The sequence below is a fragment of the Cricetulus griseus genome, chromosome 3, assembly GCF_003668045.3.
Source record: "Cricetulus griseus strain 17A/GY chromosome 3, alternate assembly CriGri-PICRH-1.0, whole genome shotgun sequence".
NCBI classification, from domain to species: Eukaryota; Metazoa; Chordata; class Mammalia; order Rodentia; family Cricetidae; genus Cricetulus; species Cricetulus griseus.
The window spans coordinates 161,700,908-161,726,327 of NC_048596.1; the positions used below are offsets into that span (position 1 = coordinate 161,700,908).

Here is a 25,420-nt window from a genome sequence, read left to right on the forward strand (position 1 = left end):
CCAGGCATGGTGGCTCACACCTATGATCCAAACACATGGCAGAATGAGACAAAAAGATTACCAAAAGTTCAATGATAGCTTGGTCTACATAGGCCAGCCTCAGACTCTGTTCCATAAGATAAAATAAAAAGGAGGGGCATTCTGTTTCTCTTATTGTTCATTTGGTTGGTGGATTGGTTTTTGTTTTGGTTTGACTCATGGTCTTACCATATAGCTCAGACTTGCCTCAAAGTCAGGATCCTCCTGCCTCCACCTCCTAAGCACCAAAAGTACTGTGTGTACTGGTACTTAGGGTTCAGCTAGCATGACTTCTTAATCTCAGTGCAGTTATCATACCCAACAAAATTAATGTCACCAAACACCCAATTTCTATCCCCCCAAAGACTTCTTCCTACCTCCTCTTTAGAAAGGGCCACACGTGGCATTTACAGTATACATAGTTAAGAACAGTACCTTCCACTTTGTGTTTCTTTTTATCCCATTGGCTTTCTAAGAGACCAGAGTGCAGATTTTCTACTGCATGGCTCAATAATAGGCCATTACTCTAAGCTACTGAAAATAGAAAACTTAGCAATAAAATGAGAGGGAAATAAAGAAGAATTTTATGTAACTTTAAGTTAAACCTATATAGTCTGGAAAAAAAAGGTCTGGTCCATTGAGAGGTTTTTTGTTTGTTTTTTCTTTTTTTTTTTAACTGAAGTGTTAATAACAACTAATTTCATAAGGAATTTTAACATCAAAGCATCCAAAATGACTGTGTTCTTGTGACTGTTATGTTTGTATATCATTTTGGCAAATATAGTTTCTAGTACAGGAAGTAAACAAGTCAAGAAATTCTTTTTGCCAGATAGATAAGCTTAGTTCAGTTTTCGGGTGATTTAAAGAAATACCCCAAGGCTCAGGGGACATCAAGAAAGAGGGGAAAGAAAGAAAGAAGGAGCTGAAGGAGGGGGAGCCTGCTGTGAAATGCTATCACCTGGATATAACAGGGCCTTGTATTTGTGATTGCAGGGTAGCTATGCATAAACCCTAAACATGATCAAGCCACCGACATCATGTTATCAGCCAGCTTCTTAAGTGACAGCACTAATTGGGCTCATTAGGTTACCAGGGAAAAACTGAAATGGTCATGGGTGGGAATGGGAATGCATTGGGGATGCCTGGGGGCAGTCAGGGTGGATACAATGGAACCCTGGAATGATTTGTAATACATTGTTAACATCCTGTCCTTTTGTTAGGTTTTCCCTTACTGTAACAAAATATTTAAGAGAATCAACTTACAAAGACAAAAATTGTTTTGGCTCATGCTGTTGGAGGTCTCTGTCTGTGGTCAGTTGTCTCCATTTCTGTTGGGCCTGAGGCAAGCGGCATAAAACAGCAGTATCACCTGACAGAGCAAAATCCTGGCACTCAGGAGAGAGTAAGCAGAAAGGGGAAGATCCCATCATGGGCATGACCCCATGACCAGAAAACCCACTCCAAGACCCTCTTCTTAAAGTTTCTACCACTTCTCAGTCATACTTGGCACATCAGTTGTGTGTGTATGTGGGGGGGGGGGTGATGGTGTTGGGGGGGACACTTTGTTTCTCCCAAGCCAAGCATTTTTTTCCAATGCAAAAGCAAAGATTCTTTTATTGTTTAACTAGCTAACCCCATTAGCTTGGGCCCTTCATTCATTCATTGAGGTGGAGGCTGAAGAAGGACCCGAAGAAACCAAGAGGCAAGGAACTTATAGGGCAGCATAAGAGGAGTGTCTAGGGGTATGCAATAGTCTCAGGATTGGTGTGCTTCCAGACTTGAGTGACCTGTCCTGTGCTGATTGGTCAACTGGTTGTTATGGCCTATAGGACCTCCTAGGGCAGTTGCTATGCTCTGCACATCACTGTTGTGCACTTGTACCATAAAGCACACCCAGAGCCATAAAGCACAACCCCACCAGCTAACTTCTGAGCCAAGCATTTTTTTTTTTTTTTTTTTTTTTTTTATGGAATGTACTCAAATTCCTGACATCCAGAAAGAACAATAGGAGAGGGGACAACTGAAAATTGTCTTCATCTGAGACCACAGAGATTGTAAGTCACAGACCAGAGACTCTTGATCTGTGGCCTGTGGCCTGTGGCCTTTGGCCTGGCCCAGCATACAAGGACTTATGCTTTTTCTACTCCACCTGGGCTCACCTGGGGTCGTTTAAGGTTTTTCTCCCATCATTTACACTGAGACATTAAAATCTTCCCATAAAGGAGTGTCACTATTGTATTGCAAACTAGCTTTGGCAGAAAAAAGGACTTGAGTCTTTTGACAGTTTCTGCCTTAAGTTACCACGTCTGTGCACACAGTAGTTTTGTGGGATGTTTTTCAAGGGAGTACAAACAGAAAAAAATCCTCTGTCTAGGGACAGCAGCTCCTTCTCCAACACACTACCATAGCTCAGTTGCATCTAACTGTTCCATGTATTCCAAACACAGGCACTTCTCTGTGTCCACCAACCTCAAGTCAATGACTTACATGTTAAAAATAATTGTATTTTTAGAAATTATCATTTTCTTGTCATTCCCAGGAAGAGAAGTTGTATATGATGGCACATCTTAGCCCTTTCTTAAGATGAATCATTTATGTGCCATTTGGTTTTGGCATGTTTCTTGCAGCAGCTATTAGCATACATGTACTATTATCTGGCAATAGTGAGTCTGACCTGGGAAGAATCTAACTGCTTAGCTTTCCTATGTCTTACAACCAATTATAAGTTCAAAAGCATCCTTAAGATTCTGATCAGGTTACAGTCTGGATGGAAGAAATGTCAGTGATCCAGGAAATGTAAATGACCTTTTCCTTATTCCGCACTGGATGCATCAGTGCTATGAAGGGTACTGCCGAAAGCAGCACGAGGCAATGGCGTTTGAAGAGTTCTTTGCTCTTGCTTCAGGTGGATCATCCATGCCATGGAATATGAACTACAGATCCGGGGTGGAGATAAGCCGGCCGTGGACTTGTATCAACTCTCACCCAGTGAAGTTAAGCAACTGCTGCTAGACATTCTCCAGCCACAGCAGAGTGGAAGGTAAGTGAGGCTTTTATCAGCCATAGACACTCCGAGACACAGAAACATCTGATATTTTAGCTGATAAGAATGAGAAATTAGTACAATATTGATAAGAAAATTCTGACGTTGAGCATGGTGGCATGTACCTATAATCCCAACACTTATGATGCAGAGTCAAAAGTATTGTCTGGGCTTTGTAGTGAGTACCAGGCTGGAACAGAAAGAAGTTAAATGGAACACAAGGCCACCTTCCCAGCTAGATGGCATTAGACACTGTTGAATCTAAATGTTGGGATTTGTGATTCTGTGTTGATTTGCATTTTATATGTTTTTCCAGGTATAGTTTATAATTTTCCAATTTTTTTATTATTCTGTGCAATATGTTACATTTTATACAACTGTGATTAAATTTTCTTTCTGGAGCTTTATAGCATGTTGCATCTCCTGCCAAGACTTTGTCAGAAGAAATTGGGTTTGGTAACATTATGTAGATGCACTACCTGATTCTGCCTCCCAAATAGACTATAACCATCAGAGAGAAGCCTTTTCATATACTTTACTTAGAAGAGAGTAAAAATAAAACAAGTATTTGTGGATTGCCTTAAAGTTCTTATTTTTTTTTAATTCCAGAATGAGCAGTAGTGTAATTATTTAGGCAAAGTACATATTTAGTGTATCTGTGTCAAGCATCCCCAAAACGATGAAGTAATATGCCTAGAAGAATCTAACTGGATTACCTACAAGAGAGATTGTCTATTAAAGTATGTCTGCATATATGTGTGTGTGTTTGTATGTGTGTATTCATTTATTATATACAGCATATGTATAAATATGCATATGATTACAGATATGTGCCTCACTGGCTTCTATAGCAATATATTTGAACAAAAGAGTAAGTCTCCTTGTTATACAACAGTTAACATTATAAAATGTTAGTGGTAAATGTAACAGCATCCCATGACATCCCAAGAGCTGTTTTCTGAGCTTCATGTGGATAAACTAACATGAGAGAAGAACTGACAAACATAAAAGGAAAAACTTTCTCTGATACTTTTAAAGCATGTCACATAGCTTCTGTGATTAAAACAATGTGGTATTGGTGCTGAACAGATAGGCCCACTGGAGAGAAAAGAGACCCGAGATAACCCTTCAGTAAATATACATTAAGAATTTGCTACATGGTAACATTGCCATCACAAGTAACTGGATCAAGAATGGACTTTTAAAATAAATACTTTTCACAACTGGATCATTGTTTACAAAGAGATTAAGTCAGATACTTGTTATGACACCCCAGAACCAGCTCCAAGTAGATTAGAGGTCTTCATGTAAATCATGGGACAGAGATGACATTGGTCTTCATGTAAATCATGGGACAGAGATGACATTGGTAAATTTCTCTTTAACCTTGGAGTGGGAAAGACATTAAGCATGATTTAATCAAGGGTAGGATAAGAAATAACTAATAAAACTTACCAGATATTTAAAAAAATTTTCAAGGCAAAGATATTGTCAGAAGAAAACCAAGAAACTGGACCCAAACGTTAGTACCTAAGAATTCTTAAGAACTGATAAATAGCCACCCCAAACCAAGATGAACATGAACAATATGTACATTTCACTAAATGTGGCCTTTGCCAATCTTAAAAGACATTCATATTAATATACAATTAGAACTGTATCTAGGGCATGCCAAGAGATTTCTTACCTGTCTCAGGGCCTAAAGTGAGCTTTTTCCAAGCTGTGAGGAGAAGGAACTGCCTATGTAACTGGGGGCACAGCCCCTTTTGAAGGAATTTGACATCTAAGAACTCTTTGCTTCAACCCAGGTCCTTTTAGTAATCTGCTTTGGAGATATGTTTCCAACAACAGAAAAATGTGTGTGATTAGACCATTGATTAAATCAGTGCTTATAATTGAAAATTTTAGCATTTCTTTTTTTTTGGGGGGTGGGGTTTCAAGGCAGGGTTTCTCTGTGGCTTGGAGGCTGTCCTGGAACTAGCTCTGGTAGACCAGGCTTATCTTGAACTCACAGAGATCCGTCTGCCTCTGCCTCAAGTGCTGGGATTAAAGGTGTGAACCACCCCTGCTGGGCAGATTTTAGCATTTCTATAATCTAAATAAATCTAAATGTCCATACACAAGAAACAACCAGGACAAAATGTGATATGCCACCTAACATGCACTGCACACCTTTGAAGAATGGAATTCTAAGATATATTGTAAGATGAAAAAGTGCAAAAGAATGTCAGTTCTTATTTTTAAAATGTATGTATTCATTTGTGATTAGTGCTGTTCAGGGAGGTTAAGAACAGGAATGGTGAAGCAGATACAGTGTAACAGAGTTGAGCACAGAGTAGGCCTTCCCCCAGCTGACCTCTGTGCATGGAACACCCCCTCATAAGTGGTAGGGGTGTTGCATGCACCCAGAATTAAGTAATGTATTAAAATCAGTCTATATGTGGAGGAGCTCAGAGTAGAGTGGAAACCAACAAATGAACCCAGTTCACACAAATGAGTACTACTACACTAAGGAAGATGACAAAGCCAAAGTCCCTGCTGAAATCATTCCTTCTGCTAGACACTGAAAGGCTAAGTAAGCAAAACCACACACAAATGCTGCCTCCAGTTAAAGCATGCTTCTCACCAATGATTACTCACTAGCAATCTGAATTTCAGTACAGTAAGATTGAATAGTGAGTAAATGTATTATGCCTGAAAAGGAGGTTTCTCACTGTTAGTGGCCATTCCTATAAGGGGAGGCAGGGGGTAGGTTGACTGGAATTGACAAACCAATATAAAGTCATAGTTTTACACAATAGATTCAGAAATGAACATGGATCTGTGTTTGTGCATATGCATGTGTTTTCTAGTTCTGGCCACTGAGATGCCTGCCCAAGAGCAGTGAAACTGCCACAGTAATGAGCAAACCTGAAACACTATAATAAGAAGAATCAGCTCTTCTTGGAGAAATAGTTGGTTTCAGAGAAAAGCAAAGAAAAAATGTAAGCCAGAAGCATCCTTGTGCCAGAAAGCAAAAAACATCTCAAAATGCCATAGAGATGTGTGGCTAGACACTGGAGAAACTGGAAGAGGCTCCTGGAACTCCACCTAAGATGAGGTTTTTTGTTTTTTCTAATGTGTACCTGCTAATGTTTGTAGAAGAAATACACACATAATAGGAATAGATTATAGCAGATAAGCTGATAGAAATCAGTTAGAGAAGGGACTCTGCCTTAAGGCAGAATCTGATTAATAAGTATAGATAGACTGATGGGAATAGAAAATGATCGCAGAGAAAATACAGCAGTAGCTGCAGGCAAGAACCACTGTTAGAAGTAATGTGCAGTGAAAACTTGCACAGTGCCTGAGTATTTCTCTTCAACATCTTCACAATAGAAAGAAAAACAAGTGATTTTTATTGTAGTGGACAAACCTTTCAGACTCCGTTACCCCAAAACGATAAAGATTGACATCACAGGTGATTAAGACTTCACTTCTGTTACCCTCGTTTGAGGTTTTGAAACTGACCCCCTATCTCTTTTGGATAGTCTTACCCAAATTCATTATTTTACAAGAAACCACCAGAGAAAAATCCTATGAAACAGCAGATATTACTAAGGTATGAAAACTTAAAAAATAAATAAATGAAAACCTACCACGGACGCAAGGAGCCCTCAAGACTTGGAAATTAAATGATACAGGCTGTCCTAAATTGGAGCCTAACTTGGTAGAATGTCAATAAGGCTTAAAAATAAATTTCTGTTATTGTATGGCTTTTGATTTCTTTTTTTTTTTTTTTGGTGGGGGGTTGGGGGTGAAGGGGTGGGGTGAGACAGGGTTTCTCTTGTCTGTGTAGCTTTGGAGCCTCTCCTGGCACGCAGCTCTGTAGACCAGGCTGGCCTCGAACTCACAGAGATCCGCCTGCCTCTGTCTCCCAAGTGCTGGGATTAAAGGCGTGTGTCACCAACATCCAGAAGCTTTTGATTTCTTGGTGCCAATAATTAAGCTATGATTATATAAGATGATAAGAGTGGGAGAGGGCTTGAGTAAAGAGGCATAAGAAATTTGCATTATTTTTGTGACTTCTGTAAATGTAAAGTTTTTCAAAGTAATATGACAATTTTAAAGTAGAGCTGGAGAAATGATTCACTGGCTGCTCTTAAGATGACACAACTTCAATTCCCAGCATCCACATGGTGGCTCAAAACCACTTGTAGCTCCAGTTTCAGGGAATCCAATGCCCTCTTCTGTCTTCCCACAGGCACCAGGCCTGAACGTAATAATACATGCAAAATACCCATACAGAATAGTAATAATAACAATCTTGTAAAATAATTTGCCAGTTCCATTGTGAGTATTCTCATATTCTTTTTATGTTCTAGGCAAGTAGCCATAACTTCATAGAGCTCTGAAATACATTTTTGTTATTGTCACATTTAATGAATATAGTTAAAATACAAATGCAGAGGGTATTTAGCTACCAAAGAAAAACATCACCAAGGTACCACGAGGTGCTTGACCTTGTTGCCTTTTAGCAAAACACTGAAAGCAATAGTGTAAGTCTGGATCTATCAATGGAAACTTCAGCCATCCAGAAAAGATCACTCTTAATCACTAAATTTATCAAATTGCACTGGTCCTCTGCCACAAAAACAAGCATCTTTAGCTGTTTACTCTGTCCTGTACAGCCACTTTTGTACTTAGAAATATTGCCAGTTTGTTGATCCTGACACACCTTGATCCTGACACACCTTGTATGTGATAATTGTGCATTTCAGTCTGTCTTCTTTGTAAGTACCAAGTGTAAATAGACACACACACAGGCACACACTCAATTTCAGCTTTTGCAAAATTATACTGTGTCATTGTGTGTTCTTTAAAAACAAAGCAAGTCCTGTACCTTTGGCATTTGTGAATGGTATATTAATTTAATATCTAATCTAGAATTTAGGTTTATTACTATGGTTCTGGTCATAACTCTAATGTGTAAGATTCTATATCTGGTTGACATTTAAGATTTAATACTTAGTTTTTTGAACTGAGACTTCATCCTTCTTTAAATGGGCAGCTTTTATAATATTTAAAATAAGATCATTTCATTTTGCATATATGTGTGTGTGTGTGTGTGTGTGTGTGTGTGTAGACAGACAGACAGACAGATAGGTAATACTTTTCTGAACATTTACTTGCTCATTTTTTATCAAATGTTTATTGAGCCCACTCTGGGAAGGATCTATAGGAATGATCAAGCTATATGATATCCATACCTTTCTGGTGCTTACATTTTATTAATGTGAGAACAGTATAAAATAACTGTGAAATTGGTTGTGCCCATTTTTGATAAGGGAAAATCTTCTGATGATGTAGTAAGCAACTCATAGCTTGCTAGAGAACCTCATCCTGCCTGTGAATGCTGCAAGTTGTGAGGCTGTCCTCCTCCACTAAACATGGCAGACATGAGCCACTGAAGTTTTTTTTTTACTCTTGCTCACTCTGTTGGCACACAGAACCCTGCTCTCTCCAAAAAAAAAAACAAAAAAACAAAAAAAAACTTGATTTTCAACACAGCAACTTTTCCTTTGTTCTGCAGATGTTGGCTGGATAGGCGTCAGATTGATGGGTCCTTAAACAGAACTCCCCCTGGGTTCTACGACCGGGTGTGGCAGATCCTGGAGCGCACGCCCAATGGTATCGTTGTAGCCGGGAAGCATTTGCCACAGGTAAAGTGAATAAATCCAGGAGAAAGGACCAATGGGAGGAAAGGGGTTCTCTCCCCTCTGCACTGCAGACAACTTTTCTTCTTTACAGTGTTCTAAGAATGTTCAAAGTAGGGGTGCTCAAGTCAGGATAAGCACCAAAAAACAAGTCATTGTTTGCATCGGAATTGTTTTTTATCCAGTCCATGTTTCTTTTATTTTCCAGTTTCAGTGTTTTTGTATACAGAAAAGCTTTACCAAATGGGTAATTGCTGAGTTGTATCTCTGTCCTTGTATTGGAGTATTTCAGATGCTTCCAGAACCTTCTCTTTATAGATAACACATGATGAAATCTCTTATTGAGCAAGCTGTCTTTTCTCGTTCAGTTATTTGTAAATTTAGGGCTTCTTAAGTGTATTGGCTTGCTTTCTATTGCTATGATAGACACTATGACCAAAAACAACTTGTGGGGAAAAGGGCTTATTTCATTTTCAGTTTCTAGTCTAGCATGAAGGGAAATCAGGACAGGAACTCCAGACAGGAACTGAAGCAGAAACAGAGGAGTGCTGCTTACTGCCTTGATCCTCAGGGCTTGCTCAGCCTTTTTTTTTTTTTTAACTTTCTTTTTATTTATTCTTTGTGTCTCTCATATCATATCTCAATTCCATTCATTTCCTGTCCCTGTGTATCTGCCCTGTGTCCTTGCGGCCCAAGGGGCCTTACGATGTGTGGATTAGGGAAGCGCTGCTGAGACACAGCACTGGGCTGAGATATAGTCTTTCGGGTTCCTTGTGTTGTGACTTATGGATGGTGTTGAGGAACTGCTGACCCTCCTGTGCATGGATGGTTTTCTTGATTGTATAATATGGCTTGTTTCTTTGATGTGATATTTATTTATTTAGTCCTGGTACTTAACTCAACTCTACTTATACAGAAGCAGAAATGGAGTGTATATCTGCTTGTAGTATTGAAATGTAACCATATTAACTTTGAGGTGGCTCTTTAGATGAAAAACAAAAATGTCACAGATGAACCTGTATGTGTTTTGCTTATACAGACACAAGAGTGTCTGTGAAACAGCTCACAAGGAAAAGGGAGGAAGTGTCTAAAGATCTGTTACAGACTCTTCATTGATCCCCTCCCCCCTTAGCCATTCAAACTTTAAATTGTGTCACAAGTCTATTCTTACTCAAAAACTGAATTCAAAAGTTGGGTGCTCTAGCCAGCCTGTCACCTGACAACCATGACAGCACCTCTGCTGTCAGCCCTGATGCTTCCTTCTCATTCCTGGCCTCATTGGCAGTGCAGTGTGGCCACCTGTGGACACCTGTCTCAACCCCCACCCCACCATACCAGTCAGGCTCCATTTGATTCTGTGATGGCCTCAGCTGTGTGTACCAGCCTCTCTCTGCATTAAAAATATATACATGTATATTAGGTATTGTTTCAAGTGCCATTTAGTTCTGGTTACAATTCTGTGTGAACTTTTTTTCTTTCTTGTTAATTTTTTAAGTTAGGATACAGAGTAATGAGTTTCATTATTAGATTTTCATATATATGTGTCAGTATACTTTGCTCTCATTCCCTCCCCCACTGCCCTTTTCCATGTGTGCCTCTGGCTAAGCCCCTTCCTTCTCCCAGACAATCCCTTCTGCTTTATGTCACGTATAATCTATTACACCTTCCCTTCCCCCACTTGCTTAAGATGGCTTTCTCCCCTCTCATGATCTACATTACAGTTTCATTATGTGTGTATGTGTGTGTGTACATAATGTGCACACACACACACACACACACACACACACACACACACACACACACACACACACACACCTGGTTTCAAGTATAAGAGAAAAACATGAGTCTAAGTCAGCCTTCTGTTTCTTAATATAATGCTTTCTGGTTTGATCCATTTTCATACAACTGTCATGATTTCATTTTCTGTGTCTTTTTGTTTTGATTTTTTAGGTTAATATACAAAGTAATGGGTTTCAGCACAATATATTCACTCATGTGTTGTCATACTTTGTTCTCAGTTCCGTTCCTCAGCTGTGCTCCCCTATACCCCCTGCCCCCTCAAGCTGGTTCCTTTCTTCCTACCTTCTGCTTTCTTACTACATGTGTTCCGTTACCCTCTCTACTTCCCTGGCTCTTAAGATCTCTTTCTCTCCTCTCAGGGTCCCCCTTTTGATTTTTGTGGTGCATGCACATACACACATTCTCTCTCTCTCTCTCTCTCTCTCTCTCTCTCTCTCTCTCTCTCTCTCTCACACACACACACACACACACACACACACACACTTTTAAATCTAGGTTTCTGTGTGAGAGAAATTTATTCAGAATTTGTTTTTCTCAGTCTGGCTTAACAAAACCATTTCTAGTTTTATCAATTTGTGGCAAATATTTGACAGTTTTCTTATTTTTGTGGTATCGTCATCTAGCTTTACTATGAGGGCAATGCTAGCTTCCTAGAATGGATTTGAAAATAAGAAAAATCTATCTTATGATCTGTTTAAGAAGCATTGGCATTAGGTCTTATTTAAAGGTTTGGGAGAATTTGACAGTGAATCCATCCATTCCTGCAGTTTTCATCAGGGTCTTTGGCTGCTTCAGTCTCATTGATTGTTATAGACCTGGATTCTAGGTGTTGTTCTTTTAGTCTCCATTTCATTAATTTCTACCCTGCTCTGTATTGTTTGTTGCCATCTATTGCTTTGGGGTTTAGAGTGTTCTTTTTTCTAAGACCTTGTGATGCATCATTAGGTTATTTATTGAAAAAATCTTTTTATTTTTAGCTTATTTTTATTATTCTTAACTATGTATATTGGATTGGTCAGGTTTCTATAGAGTAACAGAACTTACAGTGTAGTGTGTGTGTGTGTGTGTGTGTGTGTGTGTGTGTGTGTGTGTGTAATGATGATTACAGGCTGCAGTCCAGCTAACCCAACAATGGCAGGCTGTGAACAGAAAGTTCAAAAACCCCAGTAGTTTTTCAGTCCACAAGGCTAGACATCTCAGCTGGTCTTCAGTCTATGCTGGAATCCTGAAGAAGTGTAGGCTCTAATGCCAGTGAAGTAATAGACTTGCTAACCAGGTGAAAGCAAGCAGACGGATAGCAAAATCTTCTTTCTTCCATGTCCTTAGAGGCTTCCAGCAGAAAGGTGTGTGCCAGATTAGAGTTGTGTCTTCCTGCCTCTAGACCTAGATTAAAGGCATACGTTCTCCAGCCTATATACTGCCAGCAGCAGCAGCAGCAGCAGAACAATCATAGAAACGTTAGGTCAAGGTGTAGCCTATGAGATGGGAAGTAACGGGCTACATTTTCTTAATTAGAACACTCATGTTCTCCTTTATGAAATTTAAAGGACTAGGGAAGATTTAGTAGGAAATTAAGAATAGAGAGCTTAACTGAATAGAGCAATGAAGTATACACACAGTCTTTCACTCTCCTCAAATTAGACATATAATCTCTGATTCATAATCACTCATTGATCAGCCTATGAGATGAGACAAGTGATAACAAGTTAGGCATACTGGAAAGTATGCTTGGAATAATCACAATGTAGCTTAACTTGCAAAAGCATCTGCTCTACACCCAGAAGAACCCATAACCACTGGACACTTTGAACTAACCCTAGCCCTAACAAGCATAATCTACTTCTATGTAAATTAAAGCATTCATATAAATAGAAGTATTAGTGAAAGAAACTCACTTTTAGGAGTTATAGAGAGAGTATCATCAGGGAAAGTTGAAAGACAGATTTAAAATACCTCAAGACTGGGGATTGAAGCATGTCTTTTCCCAGCTTGAAAGAAATGGATTAAAGGCCTGTGTGCTGGGTATATGCACATGAGTGCAGGTGCCCACAGAGACTAGAGGTGTCAGAATTCCCTTGGAGCTGGCTGTGAGCCACCAGACATGGGGCTGGGTTTGGAACTCAGTTCCTCTGGAAGAACAGTGTTCTTAACCACTGAGCTATCCCTCCAGCTGCCCCCCCCCATTTGATGAAAGTATCATATAATCTTTCTTTTTTAGAACTGCCTTAGCTCAAAGATTCTGGTAAATTGTACTTTCTTTATTATTTGATTCTAAAAGTTTATAATTTTCCGCTTAATTTCTTCAGTGGCCAACTGGTCATTCAGGTGTTGTTCATTCTCTACATGTTTATGCAGTTTCTATAGTTTTTCTTGCTGCTGATTTCTAGTTTTATTAAAGTTTTGTCTGATAAGACAAGAACTTTTTTCTATGTATTTATTTTTGTGTTTGTTAAGACTTGATTTGTGGCTTAGAATGTGATCTGTATTTTAAAAAGTTCCATAAGCTGCTAAGAAAGATATGTATTCTGTATCTGTTAGTGGAATGTTCTGACATATCTATTATTTGATCTGTGTTATAGTTTATCTATCTTGGTTTCATTTCCTACTGCTGTGATAAAATACTCTGGTAAAAGCAACTTAAGGGAGAAAGGTGTATTTGGCTCACAGTTCCAGATTGTGTCGATCATTGCAGAGCAGTCAAGTGGCAAGGACTTGAAGCAGATAATCCTATTCTATTCATAATCAAGAGCAGAGAGTAATGAATCAATGTGTGCATGTTGGTATTCCATTTCATATACATTTCATATACAGAGAATGGTATTACCCACAGAGGACAAGTCTTCCTGATAGTCAAGATCATCCCCCACAGAAGTGCCTACAGCTGACTTAGTGTAGAAAGTCCTTCATTGAGAGTACCTAGTGGTTTTGGATTATGTCAGGTTGACAACTAAAACTAGCTATCATGAGCTCTGAAGTCCCTTGCACTATCTATCTGAAGATAACAGTTGAGTGCTGAAGTTACCCACTATTATATTAGGACCTGCATTACATGTTATATCTGTTTGTTTTTATTTATGGAATTTGGAGTCCCAACATTTGGTGTATATATATTTACAACTGTTATGGTTTTGTGGTGGATTGTTCCCTTTATCAGTGTTACTGTAATGACCTTATTTATCTCCTCTGATTTTGATTTAAGTCTAATTTATCAACTATCATAGTAGTTACTTCAGCTCTAGCTGCTGCTCACCTAATAGACTGACTTCCATTGACTCTGAGTTTGTGGGTATCTTTACCAGTGAGGTGTGTTTCTTGGAGACAACAAATAATTAGGTTCAGTTTTTAAATCCAATCATCAATCCAGTTTGTGTCTCTTTATTGGCAAGTTGAGACTGTTTACATTGAAGATTATTTAGGGATGTGTACTAATTCCTGTGATTTTGTTGGTGTGCTTTTCCATTGGTTTACTGATTTAGACATGATCAGTTCCTCCTTAGCTCTTGTTTGTTCATCTTCTATTCCTTTTATGAAATTAATTCTTTACTGGGCTGTTATGATTCTGACTGCCCTCCACAAGATCACACAGAGGCAATGTCTAGCTCTCTATCTTAATCCTGCTTCAAGAAAGGTACTTTATTATTCCCTGAAATTCAGGATGAGGAAACCAAAACAGTAGAATAATTTCCCCCAGGGGCCCACACTCAGTAAGTAACTGACAACTGTTAGTTTGGCTTCTGAGCCTTTTCTCTTTACCTCTCTGCTCTACTCTAGGTTCTTTCAGAAGAGTGGAAAATAAGGCTAGTTTGATATCTCATCTCTATGATTAACTTTCATCAATGCCTAGGAGCTAGACTGCCTTTCTAATAAGATATCTTAGGAAGTTAATATAAAACTAGAAAATAGTCTTTTTTTCCTTCCATCACCACATTCACCCTTTTGTTAGACATCTAAGAACTCACAGTAGAGAACTGTCCTGGCAGCCAAGTTTCAGGTTTCCCAAATCAGGTACTACTTGTAACAATAAATGTATTATACTGACTGTGGAATACAATAATTGTACTAAATATTGGACTGAGGCATCATTACAGTAGATTGAATACCTTTCTGTCACCTATGTCAAGAAGAAGGGCTTCCTCAATCCTAGTCTAAGTAACAAATAGATGCACTTTTTAAAGCTATGGCTAAGTTCCCTGTAAACCACTGGGAAGAAAGAAAGTGGGTCCTGTCTTCTGCATCTCTTGGAATAATGCTACTGATCTTCCTGGCACACAAGCTTACCATTAGGGTTTCTCCTTCCTGTCCTCAGGGCTGCTCTCTGTTATATTTACTTTTCTCACCACCAAGCACCTGGCTCTGAGCAACAAAGGGAGGAAAGGTCTATTGTAGCTCATGGTTCAAAGGAAGGCAGTTCTCTGTGACAGTTAAGAGGGTGACAGTGAGAACAGTTGGGTTCAAGGTAGTGAGCGAGAAGCAGGAAGTGGGGAACGATAGAACTTAACAGCCTTTGTCTTTTATTCAGACTGCAGCTCTTGCTGCCTGCATCTAGGCTGGGTCTTACTCACTCAAACTTTTCTGGAAACATCCTCACAGCACACCGAAGGTGTTCCTCATTAATGCTCCATGTGCTTCTTAATCCAATAACATTGACAGTCACACTTGGCCACCATGCTCTCCATGCTCTGACATGGATGGGACCCAGTATTCTCAGTGATTTGTCCTTAACAAAAGGCAAAGGGAAAGGTTCTTTCAGTTTTGCCTCTGCCTCTTTTTTTCCTGCCATTTCTGCACATGATTTTTGCTTATTCGTAGCATTTTTCTGTTGGAATCTTGGGGGAAAAAAAAACAAAAGAAATGTTATAAATTCAATAGCAATGACTTAGACTCTAAAGTCCAACAGCAAGCATAACTTCTCATGTTAATTCTGGATGCAATGTGTGTTCTATTCATAGTCTCAGTTTCTAGCTGTTACTTTTATTTATGGAGTAGATTTTTAATACAGTCCTTTCCCCTAAAATTATTAGCATAATGAAGATAATTACTAAAAGTGGGAGGCTTAATTTATCACAATAGTTGGCTGGCTGGCTTCAGTAGTTTGACATATATAAAATTTAGTAACAAGAGTGAAAATGATCTCTCTGGTCTTATAGAAACTGGAAAGATTATTGATTAGAAAATGAAATTCCTCTATTAAATGATACACAGAGGATGACATTCAGCATGTTAATGTGGAGCTTTTTTCTTTTTTTTTCTTTTTCAGCAACCAACCTTGTCGGATATGACCATGTATGAGATGAATTTTTCTCTCCTTGTTGAAGACATATTGGGAAACATTGACCAGCCAAAGTACAGACAGATCATTGTAGAGGTTTGTATTTAAAAAAAAAAAAAAGTAGATCACTGAAGGCTTGCTTTCTGTCTGCTCAGTGAAGAATAATACAGAAAAACTACCATCTCCCCCTGAAACCAAGAACTCTGCCCATCACCTGCCAGCTCCTCCGAAAGAGTCATCAAGAAGACAGACATCCTTGATCTGGTTCAAATCCCTTGTCCTATGGTTCAAGTACCTTAAACTCCCTTAGGTGGAAAAACCAAACAGACCACTCACCCAGCTGCACTCATCCCGCCACAGCCAGCGCATCAGCGGAGCCATAACGGCAGAGGGAGAAATCATTGCCTTCCATTTAGTGTTTAGCCTTTCCTATTTATAGGAATAATACACTACAATTATAGAATATTAGAAGAATTTAGAGAATTATGGGGAGCAAGAGATCCTTGCTGCTCATGTTCCCAAGGGCATCTTTCCAAGCATGGTCTGTGAAGAGAAGACATTGTGTAGCACACTAAAGTACATGAACCTGTGAGCACATTCACACACTTGCCCTCAGTCCCATATAACACTGTACAGTGAGTTCCTGAAATGGAGAATTTAATGTATGACCAATGCTCCCACTCTCTCTTTCTTGGCAATGTCTCTATCAGACATTATATTCTTGCAAGTAACTCATATGTCTTATTGACATAGAATCTAGCAGCAAATATTAAGGTAGATTTGGCCCCTGCTCAGCCCATTGTTTCTGGAGCTGCAGTCAAACCTGAGTGATGATATTCAGTATCATCTCTAGCCCAGGATGTGAAATAGGATTGTCCAAGCATTCACACAGCAGGCAGGAGGAACAATGCAGAGATGGAGGTCCAGAAAGGCAGGGTTAGAAAGATACTTTCTTGTGCCATATCCTTAGCTTTTCATGTCCAGTGTCCAGGGAAGGTAGTCTTCTCATTGACCTCTGATGACCTTGGTGCCTTTCCTCTGACTGAAGAAATTTCCTTTAGAACTGCAACACAAGAACACAAGATCTCTGTCTAAAGCCCACCCCGCCCATAGGTCTGCGTGCCGCATTGTGACCCCTGGGTTTTACTGTAGTGTCTTCAGGTTCTGCCTCGCAGCATTTAGATAAGATGTACCCAGTAAGATTCCTAAACTTAGAACTAGGAAGTCTTTGCGGTTAGTGTACAAAGCATTAGGTTCATCAGAAGGCCCTTACTAATTACCACATACATGACTACAGTCTGTCTATGACCATTTGTTGTCTAAACTGAGCATTATAAGCCAGTTCTGGTATCTCAGACCTTTAATCCCAGCACTTGGGGGTGGGGAGGGCGGGTGTTCATCTTTGTGAGTTCCAGGCCAGCCTGGTCTACATAGTGAGTTCCAGGACAGCCAGAGCTATGTAAATGTACATACTGCATGCACATACACAATCAAAAAATAAAATTTTATCTGGGGATAAATTATGGTGCAGCCAAATAGGTTGATGAAGGCAAGCTCTTGGCCAGCTGAGTTTTCTCTCCATCCCCAAAATGTCATCTTCAAAAAACTACCAGTGACTCAAAGATCTCTCTGTGGCTACAGGATACTGTGATAAACGTGCATGTTCCAAATAGAACAGGTGCTACTGATGTTCAGAGTTAGGATTCTGTCCATATTGCTTCATAATACAGAGTGCTGCCAATCAGATCCCTGATGAAACCCTGTCTAGGCTGTGTCACTGTTGTGGTTCATGTCAGTGGCTTTCAATATCCATCTCTTGTAGTTACTAATGGTCGTGTCTATTGTGCTGGAAAGAAACCCTGAACTAGAATTTCAAGACAAGGTGGATCTAGACAGACTGGTCAAAGAAGCATTTCATGAGTTCCAAAAGGATGAGAGTCGGCTAAAGGAAATGGAGAAACAAGTAAGTGGAAAGGACGGCATTCGGACAAAGCTTTCATTGTCTTAGCTTTTGCAATGGCCTCTAATCTTATTTCACATCCCAGAGTGCAAATTTAGAATGCTTGAGAGACAGTCAGACTCACTTGAGGAATTAATATTACTTTTTAGCTAATTACTAGTTGATTGAGCTATGAAGTTCTGACAAAAGAAAAAAGAAATCTAAGATGAGATAATTTTTTTATGCGGCTGACAATTAAAATGTGTTTTGCCAGAGAGAATCCACTGATTCCAGAAGGCTGTAAAATAAATTCAGAGGAAGATGGGAGTGTAGAGTGGGCAACACTGGAGCTATGTAATCCCTTCTGGGCTCTCTGCTTAATATTGTATGCTCATCTGTGAAAGGGTTCCCTAAGTAAATAAAAATTACTAGCAAAGAGAAGGCTGCTAAAAATGTCTGCTTTTGTTTTCTATGCTGAGAAGACGCCTGGGGAAAAGGAAAGCAAAGTGTGGGAAGCTCCTAATTTCCATGAGGAAACTTTCTGCAAATGTATTTCCCTCTTAGGCAACTGCTGATTTCAGCTGTCAATTCCAAGGACTTGTTTACTCTCTTCTTTTGTAGGATGATATGACCTCCTTCTACAACACGCCCCCACTGGGAAAACGGGGAACCTGCAGCTATCTGATGAAGGTTGTGGTGAACTTGCTGCTAGAAGGAGAAGTTAAGCCAAGCAATGGGGACTCGTGTCTGGTTAGCTAGCCAGGGGGTGTAGGAAGCGCAGGTGATAGCTTTCCAGCTGTGCCTTTTCTGTTGGAGCTAATCCAGGCAGCCAGTAATGAGTGAACTAAAGAGTTAGTGAGGTAGATGTTGTATTCTGTTTGCCATTATTTTTTGCATGCCAGCTGCAGTTGAATGGTAAGCAGTGATTGGAATCAAGTGAAACCCCAGTTTTCATGATTTGTGCCAGCTACCATAATCTTCACTGAACCACAGAAATAGCTTGTGAATTGAAAATTCACTACTGCATGTTTTGTGATCAAAAATTCCATCGAAATCCTGCTTCCTTTAGACCAAATTTTTGCCTTCTGGCCATTAAAACAAACGTGCCAGCTGGTGATGCTTTACTGGACTTAGGCAGTATTGAGAGAATGTACCCACCCCTGTTGTACTCAAAAAGCAAGATCAGCAATGCACATCAAAAAAAAAGCAAAACTGACCCCCTGATATTTAACCTCAGAAGCTGCATTATTAATAATGCTGTACAAAACTCTTAGTTTTTACCTATAAACATGACTATGGTTTGGTATTGTGCTAAGTATAAGGGCTGGTCTAAGATAGAATATATCAAGCATTTTATGAGCATCTGTTAAATATAGGATTACAGAAGTGTATTAACTGCACTCATATACATCCCACATGCAGGCACATACACCTACACATAATTACAAATAATAATAAATATAAAAACTTTTAAGTAGTTAAATTTGTAAAAGCAAAGTTGAAAGTCAAAAAATTCTGTTTCTGAACTAACAAATGTGTCTGGAAACATTCTTTGTTCAAGTCTACAATACTGAACTTAATAACCCTGAATGTTTTCATTTAATTGATTTGGACATGGAATTAGCTGCCAAATTTACCTAAGCAAGTAGATTAAATATTTAAATCTTATTAATGTATTTTCTTCCTAGATGTCACATGTGGTCCACTTGCTTGGGCTCTGATCCCAACAAGCATTGTTTTTTCTGACAGTCTTACTGAGTTTCACCTAAGACATCAGGTTTGTCACATAAAATTTGTAACCCAGTGTTAGAGTCTGAAAGATTAAGAAGGGACAAGTGGTTTTTCTAGTCAGCTGACACCAAGTAAATGGATGTATGAACACCTGAAGAAATGCAGCCCAACACAGCTCCAACCAGTTTGGGGTATGGCTGGCTCCTAGATTATGTATAGGACACTATGTATGTCAGTCAGCAAAGCTGGGAATAATGGTACAATTCAGCCTTGCAAGCTAGACAAAGAAGAGAAATACCTGACTCAGTATGTGAAGAGAAGTTATGAAAAGATGGTCCAGAGGAAGCCACTTACAAAACTTAAGCCAGAAAAACATAGTTAGTTGTTAATCCCATGGAGAGAGAATAAGTTCTGATGGCTGATGGGTAGGGAAGAGAAATTAAAGAATGGCAGAGAGGAAAAGCCCTTGAAATATTTAATACTTGTTAAAATTCAGAAGGAAGTAAATACTTGTATCCTTAAGAATTAAATTTTTTGATTAGCTGAGCAAAGTTGCAAAAAACAGCTCTTAGTTAAAATAGACATCACTTGCAAGTCTGTTTCTGAACAAGCACTTAGTTTCCTGTTACACATGCTAAGTTTTGACATTTTCTGCTGCTGCTCAAAAGAACTGTGTCAACTTTTTAAAATGTGAAATGCAAAATTTATTGTTCTGCAAGGTATTTTGGGGTGATCAATAAATCTTGATGTTCCTCTATCAGAAGCGGTGTCTGCTTTCTAATTAGAAAAGCAAAATAATCTTAAGAATTAGAGCACAGAACTCATGAAATTTAGAAGTCACATTTGATCTACAGAGCCCACATGTTTTTACAGCTGTGCTAGAGGCTGACTGAAATATTAGCACATGTACTGAGGCATGACAAGCCTTAAACCTGATTTAAAGCTGCTCTGTCACACTGGCAGATTCTCTGTGTTAAGTTTATTGTACAATCAACATCTGTTGGAAACTCCTGACTGCATATCAAATCCAACTGCATTTCCAGAGCATTGTTAGAAGCATGGTGTCTTCCAGACTTCCTTCCATTTTATTTAAGACTTTTAAAAAAGTGGTATTTCAGCCTTTAAAATCAAAATATGAGCCCATCTTGATATCATCTTTGATAAGCTTTCAATGCTTTATGGGTACCAATAAACATTTGTTGAATATCTGAATAATTCAACTTTCCACCCGAGTCTTAAAAAATATATTTAGACACACTGCTAAGCCCTCCGTGAACATGAATGTTAAATAGATGCCATATAAAAGTCTAAGAGGCAGCACCGTGTGGAAACAGCCCTAGCAGCAGAGATGCACCCCATTCAAATGAAGGAGAGGCTGGAAGCAACATAGTAGCCTGCAGCCAGACTATTAGAGCCCTGGCTGGGAAACCAAACGTGTGAATGAGAAAGGAGGGAAGCCAGATTTGTACAACAGCAGCAGCAGCAGCCTTCACACAAGGGGATGGGTACCACATAAACTTAGAAAAGCAGCAAAGAGACAAAAGAGCTGCAGGGATTTGTCTATGGCCCTCATATTCTGGCCTCCCAGAAGCTGAATGGGTCTATGGGTAAATTATGAAAAACTCTAGAGCATTTGGAGGTTCAGATGAGGGTGGGGTCGGCATCAGGAAGGAAGAAAGGAAAATGTTCTTCCAGAGTGACAGCTCTTCTCCCAGCCCATGTTCCAGCATCCCATCTTATACCCCAACAGAGCCAGTGCCAGCCCCTAGGTTAGGAAGGAGCCCTTTCTAAATAACCCAACCATGGACCCCAAATGCATGATTCTTTGTACAAGTACAACTCAAGGACATGTGGCTCAGAATGAACTGGATTTCATGACCACTGTACTCATCAACTTACAGCTTCAGTCTCCTGCACAGGACCTGCAAAAGATCAATCCAGCCAAAATTCTGGAATAGGTGGAGGTACTCCCCAGGCCTCATCCTCCCTGAGGAGCTACTGGCAGTTAGTTGCTGGGGAGGGAGAATCATTCTCTCTTGAATGGTAGAGTTGCCATGCTCCCGTGGAGGGCCCCATACTCCTGAGCAACACTGATTGAATTTAGTGGATATCAAAAACAAAGGATGTCATTTATGGATGGAGCTTTGTTAGGGGGACTTTGGATAAATTAAAGGGGGGAAGGGAGGTTTGATCATGCTTAGTTTATATTAGTAAAGTTTTCAATAAAAAGGGAAGTTATTATTGGAAATTTTAAATTACCAGGAAAGTATCTGGGCAGAAGGCTCAAGAAGAAAGAAAAATGGCAATCTCCTACAATGCAATTTGTAGTTCAACATCAGACATGGCATCAAATTGCATTGTATTCTATTCACCTGTAACTAGAATGCACAGAACAGCACTGTCACAGAAACTGCTGTGTACACCTGTTATGATAAATCTTTCCGCCATAAGCCACTGAGCCCCACACCCATGTGTACGCTTTATGCCAGCCGCCCACCCGAGTTAGGGCCCAAATGAATACACAGAAACTTGTATTAGGTTCAAAGCTGCTTGGCCAATGACTAGGATTCTCATCTGCTAGCTCAGTCTTAATTATCATAAATCTATATATTTTATAAGACTTATTGGACACCTATTGGCGTCCCTCCTTGCCAGTGGCTCACATCCCGCCGCTGGAGGAGGCGCAGAGGGGAAAAGGGGACACTTCCTATTTCCTTTGCTTAAATATGAGTCTCCTTGCTATGTCACTTCCTGCCTGGATCACCACTTCTCTACTACATTTCCCAGAATCCTCTTTGACTCCTAGTCCTGTCTAACTTGCTTCCATTGGCCAAACAGTATTTTATTCAACAATGAGATAAACATACACAGTACTGTCCCCATCATACACCAGTGTCTACTACAGACCAGGATCATAGCTGGGCACTGACTGCATTCTGTGAAATGGAAACAGACATCCAAATGGCCCTCCGAGTCCTGTCTTGACCCTCAATGCTTGCCCCTCCCTCCTCCCTGTGCATGCAGCATGGAATGACAGCACAGAAAAGGTGTGGAAGATGGCCAGACCATTTTCATCTAGGTGCCTAGCTGGAGGACAGTCTATAGCTGCTCTAGATCCTGCCCCACACATTGGTGGTGAACAAGGCTTCAGTCAGCAGAAACTACCCTAGTTACTTAGGAAGATTTTAAGGAATGTTTTAACCAGGTATATGTGAGTTAGGGAACTGAAAGGGTGTGAAACGTTATATTTGTGTGGAGGCAGTGGCTGTTTTGCAGCAGTGTAAGTGTTAAGTAGGACAGTGTCCAGAAAGAAGGGAAACAGACTGGATGAAGAGTGGGATAATCTCACCACTAATTATGAATACTTGGTCCCCCTCAAACAGAGAATTCCTTTTCCTTTTTCTGAAGGATTTTCTTGGAGCTAAACTTGCTGGGTGCTAAGACAATCTATCACATACTTCAGGACAGGAGTAGAACCAGCAGCCAATAACCAGACCAAAACAGATGAGAGCCTGCCTTTGGGAATTTTGAGATTCCTGTATTTTCTTTTGAGACAGGGTCTGGACTGTCCACAGTCTTGCTATGTACACCAAGTTTGCCTTGAACCAACCATCTACCTTCTGAGTATTGGGATTACCAGGCCTGTACCAGCACACCTGGCTTGAAATTCCTTTCTGAATTGAAATTTTCAGAATATCTGGACTGTAATCAAGTAAGATTACACATAAGATACACATAAGATGGCTAAAACCAGATTCATAGAGAAAGTTATAGCTTTAAACATATTGCCAACAAAATAGAACAAATAACGAATTAAGGAGTAATCTCCCTAATGTGAAATTTGCAGTAAACACAAGGAAAGCAGAGTGAATGTGATAGAGTGAGCAGAAAAATAAATCCAAGATCCAAGTACACTGTACCCTCACCCACAATGTAATATGATGTTAGACAAGCATGCATTGTTGAGATAACACCCATACTACCTCAGTGTTTTGTAGTGAGAACACTTACATGTGCTCCCTTATTGACACATACAATTCATTATTAACCACAGTCACTGTGTCTTGAAGAAAATGTGACCTAGCTACAATACCAATTAGTTCAGTCAATCAAAAACTTACTCATCTTTTGTCTTTCTTTCCTGGCAGATCCTAAAAGGATAGCTATGGAAGAAAAGGGGCCAGAGATTATTAATTACCAGTAGTAGGGCATCCTGTAGCCATTAAGCTAATATCTTAAAGACAATAGGAGAGATTCAAGCTCTCTGAACTCCTGGCAAGATGGAATGGGCTTCCATATATGGTCCTGACACATTCCCTATCTAGAAGCTCATTAATATTCATGATCTTAACAGGGCACAGTGGTGCACACCTGTAATCCTAATGCTCAGGAGTTAGAAGTGAAGGGACCAGCTCCCCATTTCAGCAGCCATAACAGCCTAACACGTGCTTGCCTGACCTTGCCTTGGTCACTAGGAGGTCAGATGCCTGACTCATGGCAAGGAACCAATCAGAAGTTAGCTGGTGGTGCTGTGCTTTACAGCTCTGGGTGTGCTTTACGGACAAGTGCACAGCAATGACTACAGAGCATAGCAATCACCCTGGGAGGGCCTATGGGCCATAACAACCAGTTGGCCAATCAACACAGGGCAAACCCTCCAAGCCTGAGGCACACCAATCCTGAGCCTGTGTGTACCCCTAGACACTCCCCTTATGCTGCCCTATAAGATCTCTATCCCGTGCCTTCTCGGCATCTTTTCCCAGCCATCCACCATGGTGGATGGATGAAAGACCCAAGCTAACATGGGGTTAGCTCATTAAACAACTGCAATAAAAGACTCATTGCTTTTGCATCAAAATGGGCCTCTTGGTGATTTGGGGATCCAGAATTTGGGCACAGCAGAAGCAGGGGATTATAGTTCAAGACTAGTCTGGGTTGCTAAGGGAATTCCTGGATTTGGTTCAGCCACGTGGTTGCATGCCAAGGTCAGGAGAAGATATGTTAGGGGTTATTTTAGGTTTCTAGTTACTGTGATAAAGACCATGACTATAAACAACCTGGAGAGGAAAGGGTTTTTCCCAGCTTGAAATTCTCAGGTCATGGTCCATCATCAAAGGAAGGCAAGAACCTGGAAGCAGAGGCCATGGAGGAGTGCTGCTTAGTGGCTTGTTCTTTTTCTACCTGCATAAGAGTGATTACTATTAGTCATGCAACAGAGTCAATATTTGAAATCTCCTCCAAAGAAATTAGTCCATTACTTTGAATTTAGCTTCAGGTAAATTCTTAGGACCAGGAAAAAAACAGCTACTTTCTTTGCCCAAATATCACAAAAATGGTCTCTAGCCCAGCTGTTCATTTGTTTCTTTCTAAAATCTCTTGAGTTGGATTTTCCCAGTCTGCATAGTTCTCAGCACTATTGTCTTCCAGGCTCTTAATGGATTGGCCGATTAAGTTCTGCTTACATCATCTAACTGCTTTCCCAGTTCAAAGTACTTTTTCACAGTCCTTCCCAAAACATGGTCGTGTCTACCACAGCAGCACCCATAACCTGGTACCAGTTTCTGTCCTCACTATTCTGTGTTGCTGTGACAAAATGCCAGGACTAATACAATGAATCATTTGATTTGCCTACAGTTTCAGAGGACTAGAGTCCACGATGGCAGAGAAAAGACCTAGTAGCAGGAACAGCTGAGAGCTCACATCTGGATCCACAAGCAGGAGGCAGAGAGAGTTAACCAAAAAGAAAAAAAAAATGACACAGCCTTTTGAAATTGCAAAACCAAACCCCAGTGACATACTTCTTTCAGCAAGGCCACACCTCCTAATCCTCCCCAAAGAGCCACCAACTGGAGAACAAGTATTCAAAAGGGACATTGTTGTAAGGATTCAGGCAGTATGCTGGCCTGTCCCTGTCACCTGGCAGA

At 40.0% G+C, this 25,420-nt stretch overlaps 1 protein-coding gene across 9 annotated transcripts in view; it reads left to right on the forward strand.

Annotated features, from left to right (window-relative positions):
* The window catches only part of Phkb (phosphorylase kinase regulatory subunit beta), a 189,094-nt gene extending 168,838 nt beyond the window's left edge, over positions 1-20,256 (forward strand). For 8 of the 9 annotated variants that reach the window (XM_027406294.2, XM_027406288.2, XM_027406296.2 and 5 more), the window contains 5 exons: positions 2,924-3,058; positions 8,634-8,763; positions 15,815-15,922; positions 17,649-17,789; positions 18,387-20,256. In XM_027406294.2, the coding sequence (XP_027262095.1) occupies positions 2,924-3,058; positions 8,634-8,763; positions 15,815-15,922; positions 17,649-17,789; positions 18,387-18,524 (652 nt within the window). In that variant the 3' untranslated portion in view covers positions 18,525-20,256. The remainder of the gene's footprint in view (positions 1-2,923; positions 3,059-8,633; positions 8,764-15,814; positions 15,923-17,648; positions 17,790-18,386) is intronic. The other variant, XM_027406293.2, reaches the window with a different exon arrangement.
* The last annotated feature ends 5,164 nt before the right edge of the window (positions 20,257-25,420 follow it).